Source organism: Mus caroli, chromosome 9, assembly GCF_900094665.2.
Source record: "Mus caroli chromosome 9, CAROLI_EIJ_v1.1, whole genome shotgun sequence".
In the NCBI taxonomy this organism is placed as follows: domain Eukaryota; kingdom Metazoa; phylum Chordata; class Mammalia; order Rodentia; family Muridae; genus Mus; species Mus caroli.
The window spans coordinates 110,049,868-110,060,946 of NC_034578.1; the positions used below are offsets into that span (position 1 = coordinate 110,049,868).

Genomic DNA, 11,079 nt, shown 5'->3' on the forward strand with positions numbered 1-11,079 from the left:
TTTTTTTTTTTTTTTTGGTTTTTTGAGACAGGGTTTCTCTGTGTAGCCATGGCTGTCCTGGAACTCACTTTGTAGACCAGGCTGGCCTCGAACTCAGAAATCCGCCTGCCTCTGCCTCTCCAGTGCTGGGATTAAAGGCGTGCGCCACCATGCTGGGCTGTAGTATGTTTCTTTTTTGTTGTTGTTTTTTGAGATAGGGTGTCACTATGTAGCTTTGGCTGCCCTGGAACTCACTATGAATTTACAGGAATTGGCCTGTCTGTCTCCTGATTGCTGGGATTAAAGGAGGGCCATACCATAACAGATTATCTACCTACCCACCTATCTATCTATCTATCTATCTATCTATCTATCTATCTATCTATGTGTTTATGTGTATGTGTGTAAAAGTAACTTTTATTTGACAAATGTAATTGTTGTCTTAAGAGGGTTATTACTGGGGCTGGAGAGATGGCTCGGCATAAGAACACTGACTGCTCTTCTAAAGGTCCTGAGTTCAAATCCCAGCAATCATATGGTGGCTCACAACCATCCGTAACAAGAACTGACTCCCTCCTCTGGAGTGTCTGAAGACAGCTACAGTGTACTTACATATAATAAATAAATAAATCTTTAACAACAACAACAACAAGGGTTACTACTGAATAAGTTCACCTTTTCTAAACTGCCAGGCTGGTTCAACTCAGCTGTTCTGGCTCAAACTCTGCTACAGGTTGACTATTCAATCTGGTTTCTCTCAGTTTCTCACTGAATTGTTGTGCTTGGCCTCAAACTCTGGCAAATTGTTCTAATCTGGATCCTTATTCTCTGGCTCATTCTGTCTGCACCTGTAACCTGTCTCTGTAAAACTGCACCCCACTCCCTACCCTCTCTGTGCTGCTCTTTAAAAATAACCTTTTTGGGCTGGATAGATGGCTCAGTGGTTAAGAGCACTGACTGCTCTCCCAGAGGTCCCGAGTTCAATTCCCAGCAACCACATGGTGGCTCACAACCATCTGTAATGGGATCCAATGCCCTCTTCTGGTGCGTCAGTGTACTCACATACTAAATAAATAATTCTAAAAAAAAAAAAAAACCAAAACCCTTTTCTGTTTCTTCTCCTGAGAGCTGGGTGTGTCCTATCTGACTCATTCAGTTAAATCTTTCTCAGATTTGGCACTCTGTCAGCCCGTCACTTAGACGTCACTTTCAAACATAGCTGCTTCCTTTTATAGGCTAACCCTACCTTCACTGTTAGGGATTAAAGGTGTGTACTACGGACCTGGCTGTACTCCAGCCAGATCATACTGTAATCCAGGGCATGTCTGCATTCTGGCTCGATCACATAGACCCAGAAGGTCTTTGGACGTGATCCCTCATCAGAGCAGCCATGCTGCTGGATGGAAACCCCTCCACACGTGTGAGCCATCACTGAGCTTATATGCACTCCATCTGTGCAGGTGCCTGCAGAGACCAGAAGATGCTCTCAGATACTCCTGCACTGGGAGCTATGGCAGTTGTGTGTCACTTGGGTGGAGGGAACAGAACTCTGACTCCTTACAAGACCAGCATAATCTTCAGCACTGGCCATCTGTCCAGCTGCACTGTCAGGAATTTTTCAGTAAATGAGAGTCCTATTGTATTAGTTGTCTCTTTAGACTCAGTCGTACCCTGTGGTGTTTGATGGGAAGTGGCCTCAGAGGCCCGCAGATTTGAATGTTTGGTCATCAGGGATTGGGATGTGTGCACTATTTGAAAGGATTAGGAGTTGTGGTCTTGTTGGAGGCAGTGTGGAGAGTGGGCTCTGAGGTTTCAAAGGCCCACACTAAGCCCAGAGTCACTCTTGGCCTACGGAACAGGATGTGGCTCTCAGCTCCAGCGCCTCATGTGCCACCAAGCTCCCTGCCACACTGATAATGGACTGACCCTCTGACACTGTAAGGCAGCCCCCAGTTAACTGCTTTCCTTCCTAAGTTGCCTTGTTCACAGCATCTCTTCTCAGCAACAGAGCAGTGACTAGACCCTACAGGTGAGAACCAATTTACCTCACCTCCTATACCCCAAGGTCAACTTCTGAAAGGGTTAGAGCTGATGTTTCTTTCTGTTAGGTTTTTTTTTTTCAACTTTGACAATAAATCTGTTGCTAAACTATTCCAAAACAGACTACGAAACTGTTCTGATAAGAACATGTTTTAATGCCTAGACATAGACATTTCAACACAATGGTTCACAATTAAAAGACTGCAGATATTAAATAAAACCTGAAAGTGGGTTGTAAGACCTTAATTTTAAGTAACTCTCTGGCATAAAACCCAGCAGGTACAATAGTCTCAAACTGTCTTCCATGCCAGCACCTTTGCCACTGTCCTGCAGGACAACGGAAAGGCTCCTGAACATACCCTGGCCTCCTGAGGCAAGCTCTCACTTCCTCTGCACGGTGGTGAACGCTGGCATTTGGATGGGCTGGATGGGGTGCACGGGCTGGAACACTGTCTTCTTCCTCACATCAGAGTGCGCCTTTACTACGGGGAGCAGCTGGTTCCGCTTGATCATCTGCAAGGCCAGCTGCGTATTACCTAGAAAAACAGTCCATTATGGAGAACCAGGCACACAGCACTTCATAGAACAAGGTGCCAGAACCCTAAAAAGGAGATGAAGGAGCCCTATTAGACGGTCTGCCCTGCCACCCTGGCTGCACATGAACACAGGGAACCAATGCTCAGACAAGTCTTTATATACATGTAGGCTGTACAAATGAAGGGGTTCAGGACTACCAACTCAGATGTCCTGGCTTTCAGCCAGCCAAGCCCTCAGGGTGCCAGGCATTTAATGTCCCTTCAACTATAAAAACAGCAGTGGCTGGAGAGATGGCTCAGAGATTAAGAACATTGCTGCTCTTCCAGAGGACCCAGGTTCGATTCCCAAGTGCCTGGCTTTGATTTGTTTTGACAGTTCTTGTACAAATGGGTCTGGAGCAGTGGCATATACATTTAATCATATATATTAGTCAAGAGGCAGAGGCAGGTGGATCTATAAGTTTGTGGCCAGCCTGGTCTATACAGTAAGTTCCAGATCAGCCAGGGCAACATACTGAGACCCATTTCAAACACAAAAGAATAAAAATAACAAGCCAGAGTCGGCCATGGTGGCGCACACCTTTAATCCCAGCACTTGGGAGGCAGAGGCAGGAGGATTTCTGAGTTCGAGGCCAGCCTGGTCTACAGAGTGAGTTCCAGGAGAGCCAGGGCTACACAGAGAAACCCTGACTCGAAAACCAAAACCAAAACCAAACCAAAACAAAACAAAAGAAAAAAGAAAGAGAAATCATGGGCCATGTTCACAAGGACGGTGAAGCTTTACATTGTATTCTTTTAGAGACAGAAGAGTCTTGATCACCTCCTGTCTCTACCTCTCAAATGCTTTCATTATTAATTACAAACCAACATGCCTTGTCCTGAGTTTGAATTTGAAGAGATGGCAGCTACACCAAAATTCTTGAGCACTTTTGAGGGTCAACACCCTGAAGAGACTCACTCACCATTCTGCAGCTCAAGGTAGACGGCCAGCAGGATGGCCTCAGGGGGCACCTCCTTAGGATGGATCATCGATGCCGCCTTTGCCCACAAGAGAGACCAGTGAGAACCAACAGTTTAAGACACAACTCCAAGATATCACAACAGACACAAAGTCCCCAGAGACATTCTCCATGAGAGGCTGGCAGGCTGACTCTAGAGTCCTGTTCTCAGGACCCCTTGGTGCCTATGCTGTCTTCCAGCTGCCTTTGCTCTTACACTGAATGTCCTGTGCCTGGAGCTATTATGCTTGGCTATTTATGGCCAAAAGGGGATGATAGGCATTCAACACAGGGTGATGTTCTGGCCGCATACGCTGGGTACAGGATACAGGGTACAGGAACACGCCACCTCACTTAGCATTGCTTTTTCTGGAAACCTAACGACTATTAAACTCACTAAGTGTTTCCCTCATGTATGGATGAAAACGTAGGTTACGCAGCCTCCACCCATTTCCCCAGCACTGCCTTTGGCTCCCCACCCCTTAATTATTTTTTGAGACAGCAACCCCAGGGTATTCAGCCAAGGACGACCCTGAACTTCTAACCTTGACCTCGACCTGGCTGAGTTACAGGTCTGTGTGACTACAACAGTTTATTTTTATGTGTATGTGTTTTGCCAGTCTACATGTATGCATGCACGTACTCCACATCCACGGCAGCAAACTGAGGCGGTCAGAAGAAGCCTCAGATCCCCAGAACTGGAGTTACAGATGGTTGTGAGCCAGCAGGTGGATGCTGGCAACCAATCCTGAGCTCTCTGCAAGAAGGAGTGCTCTTAACAGCTGAGCCACCTCAGCCGAGTAAGGTCAGAGGCAGTGGGCGTCTGAGTTCAAGGCCAGCCTGCTCTACAGAGTGAGTTCTCAGACAGTCAGAGCCAGAGTTACAGATATCCTGTTTTGAAAACAAACAAACAGAAGAAGCTGAGCACTCTTTCCAGTCCCTAATTCCTTTTCTACTGCAAGTGTGGGGCAGTGCATGTGCCACAGTACAAGCTGCTTCCACCACTGGGTCCTGGGGGTGTTGAACTTAGGCCATTAGGCTCGAGGGTGAGAATTTTCCCAGCTAATCATCTTTCTGGTCCTGTTTTCCTCAGAGGTCATATCTACTCCTTCAGATCCTTAGAGCTGGAGTCAACAGGTGACTGTCAACACCTAACAGGGTGTTCTACATGCTCTAACTGCTGAGCCACCTCAGCAGCACCACAAATTTGACTTTTTATCTTACATCTCTTCTTCGTGAAAGGGTCTCTTACTGCACAGCCATGGAATGTCTGAACTTGCTATGCAGGTCAGGTTGTCCTTAAATTCAGAGGTCTACCTGCCTCTGCCTTCCACTGAAGGCCACCATGCCCAGCTTCTCACTGTTTGGAGATGGTAGGTCATGAAGCTGTTCAAGCTGACCCTAACATCTCAATGGCCCTGCTTCTGTCTCCCCAGGTGGAAGATTACAGGGCTGCACCAACAGACTGTGTCTCCCCTTTCCTGGGAGCTCTTACTACGCCTCTGCTGCTTTGCGCATTACTGAGTCTATACTCTGGTCACACAGCCAGGTTTACTCCTGTCTATTCAGAATAAAAATTTTCTGGGAGTTTCTTTGGGCTGTCCTAGAACTCTGTAAACTAGGTGGCCTCAGACTCAAAGAGTTTCACATGCCTCTGCCTCTGCCACCTGAGTGCTGGAACTATAGGTGTGCTCAGAAGGCCTGGCTACTTTGTTTTTGTTTGGGACAGGGTCCTTCCCTCTGTGTGGTCCTGGCTGTCCTCTTCAGGAGTCTCAGTACTCTGTTTCCCCACCACTTTGCTTCTTTCTTTAATAAAAGTAGGAAAATATTCTTGTACAAATACCCTCCCCCCCCCTTCAATTTACTTGAGGCAAGGTCTCTCACTGTAGCCCAGCCCAGCCTTAAATTTTTAGTGAGAATACTGGTGCATGCTACTATGCCCAGCTAAGACAGGAGACTCCCTAATGATAAACAAGCAAAGTTCACTCAAGTGGAAGAGAGGCAAGTGAATATGTGAATATAAGCTGAGACTAAATTTCTTTCTGTACGGCTGCTCTGTAAGGCAGACGCCTACCTGATTGACAGAGAATGTGAAATGCATGGAAGGAAGGCTGAGGGTGGACACAGATGTGTAGGACTGCTGCACATCTCACCCAGAGTTGTGCCACCTCTGCCTCCTAGTGCACCATTATGCCTTCCCCAGAGACTGGACTCGCTCTTAAGATGTGCTTCTCCCACACAGGCGGCTAACAGTTTTCTTTGGAAGGTAATGCCTGCACGTGGGGCTTTATGTGGGCAGCACCAATACACTTTGTGGATACTCACATCTTCATTTTTGTTTGGGGGTGAAGGTGTTGAGATGATCAGGGGTAAAGGAAATAACTAAGTTAATAACCTCGAGTTGTTTTCTTTTTTTTTTTCTTTTTTCTTTTTGGTTTTTCGAGACAGGGTTTCTCTGTGTAGCCCTGGCTGTCCTGGCACTCACTTTGTAGACCAGGCTGGCCTCGAACTCAGAAATCCGCCTNCACTCACTTTGTAGACCAGGCTGGCCTCGAACTCAGAAATCCGCCTGCCTCTGCCTCCCAAGTGCTGGGATTAAAGGCGTGCGCCACCATGCCCGGCTCGAGTTGTTTTCTAACTTATACACATGCACACATACACATGTGCAGGTTTTTGTTTTTAATTCAATTTTCTCTTAGGGCTAGTAACCACAGGTCATTTGCTGTTATTCCTTGTATAGACCACAGTCTGTCTGTCTCTGTCTGTGTGTCTGTCTGTCTGTCTGTCTTGCTCGCTCGCCTTGAATAAGAGAATTCAAGGTAACAACTTCCTGAGACTTAATGGCACGTGGCTGCTGACTGTTCAGAATCACAGGTGGGGGGATTTTGGAATCATCAGCTCAGAGCCCTTTCTGACTCTCCAAGTCACTGTTCTGTCGTTCTAGACACGGTGGGCCTCCCAATTAACAACGGCCCTGCCACTGGATTAACCCAAAGAACAGAGACCACAAACAAACCTGAGAGAGACCCCAACAGAGCTGACCTCATCTGTCTCTTCCTGCAAGGCAGCAGCCACGACCACCTGCCGTACGAGAATCTGAATGGGACTAACACACTAACTGCAGATCAAAGCCCTGCTGGCCACAGGGCCTGGGGTCAGAGAGCATCAGAGGGCTGGTACATACCAAGCTCCATCACTGACAAGACATTTCACCTCTCTGCAGTTTACAGCTCACCTGCTCAGCCCCTCCAAGTCTCCCTGGAGAGATCAGCATCCATGTTTTGATTTTGTATTTGAAATGCTGACTAAATACCACCAAGCTCTCAGATGGTTACTTCCCATGATAAAGCCGTCACGTGTACACACACCAAGGTTGCCTATGTGAGCCCAGTGTCTGGAAGCTGCCATGTCTCCTGGGAGTGGGGTCACTCTCAGTGACAGTCTCCCCAATAATGTGAGGAGGCAGGCTCTCTCATAATGTCTTTTTGTTTTGTTTCCTGAGACAGAGTTTCTCTGTGTAGCTCCGGCCGTCCTGGAAGTAGCTCTATAGCCCAGGCTGGCCTCGAGCTCACTGCCTGTCTCTGCCTCCTGAGTGCTGGGATAAAAGGCATGCACCGTGATAAACACTATGACCAAATCAATTTGGGAAGGAAAGGGTTTATTTCCACTTGAAGTTTATAGCCTATCATCCAGGGAAGTCAGGAGGAACTTAGACAGGGCAGGATCCTGGAGGCAGGAGCTGATACAGAGGCCATGGAGGAGTGCTGCTTACTGGCTTGCTCCTCATGGGTTGCTCAGTCTGCTGTCTTATAGAACCCAGGACCACCAGCCCGGGGATGGCATCACCTACCACCAACCAGTAAATAAGAAAATGTCCTACAGTCAGATCTTTTTTTTTTTTTTTTTTTGGTTTTTCGAGACAGGGTTTCTCTGTATAGCTCTGGCTGTCCTGGAACTCACTTTGTAGACCAGTCTGGCCTCGAACTCAGAAATCCGCCTGCCTCTGCCTCCCGAGTGCTGGGATTAAAGGCGTGCGCCACCACGCCTGGCTCACAGTCAGATCTTATGGAGGCATTTTTCCAATTAAAGAGCCACTCTTTCTAAATGAATCTAGCTTCTATAAAGCTAATACAAACCAGGCAGCACACAGGGTCTCACTAGGAGGCTCTGGATAGCCTGGAACTCTTTGTAAGTCAGCTCAGCCTTGAACTCAGAAATGTACCTGTCTCTGTTTTCCAAATGCTGGGATTAAAAATGTGCCCCGCCATGTTCCCAATAATATTTTAAACCTGGAAAAATATTTCAGGTGTTTAATAAACTGACCACAAACCTCAATCAAAAGTCACAAACTCCATAAACTCCCAGGTCCTCTCATGGCTGGTGTGCATGAGGGCCACCCTCTCCCCTTGCCCTCTCACCTGATGCAGACACTTGCGGGCCTTGTCGTACTCGCTCCTCAGGCAGTAGGCACTGCCCAGGTTGAAGAGCATCACAGTCCGGGCAGAGTTCACAGAACTGGGGTAGCACTGAGGGGCGCGCTTGCCAGCTGAGGAGAGAGCGTAGATACGGATGAAGGGGCTGTGCAGAGGACAGAGAGCACCGCTCCACGCTGAGCACTTGGGACAAAGCACTACTCTTCAGGCTGACAGATACACGAAGGACACAGAGATGCAGGGTCTAAGTCTTTGGGATGCAGGCCAGGCTACTTAAGGATTTACAAAACTTCTTACTTACAGGATTCCATTGCTTCATTTTCACCCTTGTCTGATCCTACAAATACATGAAAATAGATCTGAGGCAGGACAACAGCACATCTTCTAACACCTAAGTCTCTTACCAAGTAGGAACTTAACAAGAGCAAGTGTTTGCTTTTGGAGTTGTGGAGGCTCTGCTAAAGGTATCGGGCTGCAAGCTCACTGCCACCCCACCTGAGTGAGTGAGTCGTCAAGAGGGGACCACATGGAATCACCCATGTCTAATTTACATGGGTGATTTTCAGATACTTAAATATGACTGAAAATTGTTTGAAAACCATGTCTCCATTCCTTCTTGCACAGTGGAATCAGTTCATAGAAAAAAAGGTGTCAGAACCAAACCAAAATAAATCTTAAGCCATGTGAGCTGGCACAAATATCTGCAATCTTAGCACTCAAAAGGTCCAGCCAGGTCAGAGGATGGCATGAGCCCAGAAGTTTGAAGCCTGCCTGGGCAAACAGTGAGATTACATCTCTTTAAAAAAACAAACAAACAAAAAAAACCAAACAAAAAACTGGGAGCAAGGGGAAGGAGTTGTGTGTAGGGTGCAAGGAAGAAAGAAGAAAGGAAAGAAGGAAGGAAGGAAGGATGGACGGATGGATGGAAGGAAGGGTAAGGTAAGGAGAAAGAAGGAAGGAAGAAGGGAGGAGGGAATAGAAGGGAAGGGAAGAATCCTAACATCTCAGCCTCTGAGTGAGAACTTAGGCCATGAGACAGGCAGTGCCCAGCCTTCTGTAGCCAACAATTACTACACAGTAAGAACAGCTGTAAGCGCGGAGGGCCAGCTTCACTTCCTTCCCTTCACAGCCACACCCTCGGGTCCTACAGGTCCTGAATTACACAGCTCGGGAGTGGCCACAGGGGCGAGTTCTCATCAATGTGTCCTCATTAACCTTGGTCCTGCTCATTTGAAGAGATCCCTAAGGAGACATCAGTGACATTCTCTGGGTTCAAGTGTGTAATGGCATCAGATATCCTGTCGAGGGAGATGAGGGCTTCTGCGGCATATAAATGGCCCAAAAATCTGAAATGAAAATGCAAATTCCAGTCTGAGTAACAGGTCATCACAGAAATGCTAAATGCATAGAGACACTGGGCATGCATGTCCTATACTTCACGCCCTGACCTGAAAGCTAAGCTTACTTAGGTTCGTCTAACCAGCAAGAAGGCTAACTCTTTACAACAAGCCTATTTCCTGAATCCAACCCGTGTGCTGGAAAGAGCTAAGTCTTGTAAGCTGTTCTCTGATCTCCACATGCATACCATGACATATATGTACCACCCCAACCACTATCTGTACAAATACCACAGACAGACAAACAAGTAATACAGTTAAAAAACAACAGCTTGGGTGGTGGTGACGGTAGCTGCATGCTCACTTGGGTGGCAGAGGCAGGCAGATCTCTGAATTCAAAGCCAGCCTGGTCTACAGAGTGAGTTCCAGGATAGACAGGGCTACAGAAGAAACTCGATCTTGAAAACTGAGCCAAACCAAACTAAAAGCAAACAAAAACCAAAACCCCAACAAAACAAAACCAACAACATCCAAGAACAAAAACATTGAAGGATCTGAGTTCAATCCCCATGAAGTCAGAACTAATGCCAAGCACAGCCATCTTCCAAGCTCCACATGGGCATTATGGGAAGGCCTATATGCCTGCCATCGACTGGCCATCTGTGATGTCTTGCCCCACCCACATCACAGTGCCACAGCAGAACCCACAAGAGGTAGAGTGTAAGAACTGCCTCTGGAGTTGTCCCCTGACTTTTCCCTGTGAGTGTGACACATATGCTATGGCTATTGTACACCTACATTCACACACGTGCTAGTAATTAAATTTACAACCCCTCAAACAAAATAAAACAAACAGACAAAACCCACATCCTAAGCCAGGAACAGTGGAGCACAGCTTTAGTCTTAGCACAGGAGGTGAGGTAGGCAGCCAGGCCACCCAGGGCCACATACTGAAGTCCTGTCTAAAAGGAAATAAAATCCGCAGTACTGTTCCAAGGAGACCCTCAGCTTTTGGTGCCCATACTCCGTGACCACCAATGCCAGGATGACACGCATATGTGGCACACGCAATGTGGATGCTATACCTGAACCCAGGACTTCATGCATGAGAGGCAAACACACTATGGACTAACATTTGTGGATTTGTTGGTTTGTGTTTCTTTGTTTTGTCTTTAAGGACAGAGCCCTTGAACTTAAAAGCAACTAACCCTCCTGTCTCAGCTTCTCGATCTAGGCTTGCAGTTATGAGCCACCACTGCCTGTCTGTCCTTCCTGCTTCCCTCCTTTGCTTTTTTTAATAAGATATTTTCTTTTTTTTTTTTTTATTTTTTTTTTAAGAAGGGAGCACAATTTCTTTTTTTTTTTTTAAAGATTTATTTATTTATTATATGTAAGTACACTGTAGCTGTCTTCAGACACTCCAGAAGAGGGTGCCAGATCTCGATACAGGTGGTTGCGAGCCACCATGTGGTTGCTGGGATTTGAACACTGGACCTTCGGAAGAGCAGTCGGGTGCTCTTACCCACTGAGCCATCTCACCAGCCCCTATTTTCTTTATTTACATTTCAAATGCTATCCCGAAAGTTCCCTATCACCCCCCACCCCGCCCCACCCAGGCATTCCCCTGTACTGGGGCATATAAAGTTTGCAAGACCTAGGGGCCTCTCTTCCCAATGATGGCCGACTAGGCCATCTTCTGCTACATATGCAGCTAGAGACACGAGCTATGGGGGTACTGGTTAGTTCAAATTGTTGT

At 47.0% G+C, this 11,079-nt stretch overlaps 1 protein-coding gene across 7 annotated transcripts in view; it reads right to left on the minus strand.

Annotated features, from left to right (window-relative positions):
• The window catches only part of Cnot10 (CCR4-NOT transcription complex subunit 10), a 60,447-nt gene that overhangs the window by 3,926 nt on the left and 45,442 nt on the right, over positions 1 to 11,079 (minus strand). For 6 of the 7 annotated variants that reach the window (XM_021171734.2, XM_021171733.2, XM_029481668.1 and 3 more), the window contains 5 exons: positions 9,202 to 9,332; positions 8,288 to 8,323; positions 7,972 to 8,099; positions 3,518 to 3,593; positions 2,379 to 2,555 (listed from right to left, as the gene is read on the minus strand). In XM_021171734.2, the coding sequence (XP_021027393.1) occupies positions 2,401 to 2,555; positions 3,518 to 3,593; positions 7,972 to 8,099; positions 8,288 to 8,323; positions 9,202 to 9,332 (526 nt within the window). In that variant the 3' untranslated portion in view covers positions 2,379 to 2,400. The remainder of the gene's footprint in view (positions 1 to 2,378; positions 2,556 to 3,517; positions 3,594 to 7,971; positions 8,100 to 8,287; positions 8,324 to 9,201; positions 9,333 to 11,079) is intronic. The other variant, XM_021171732.2, reaches the window with a different exon arrangement.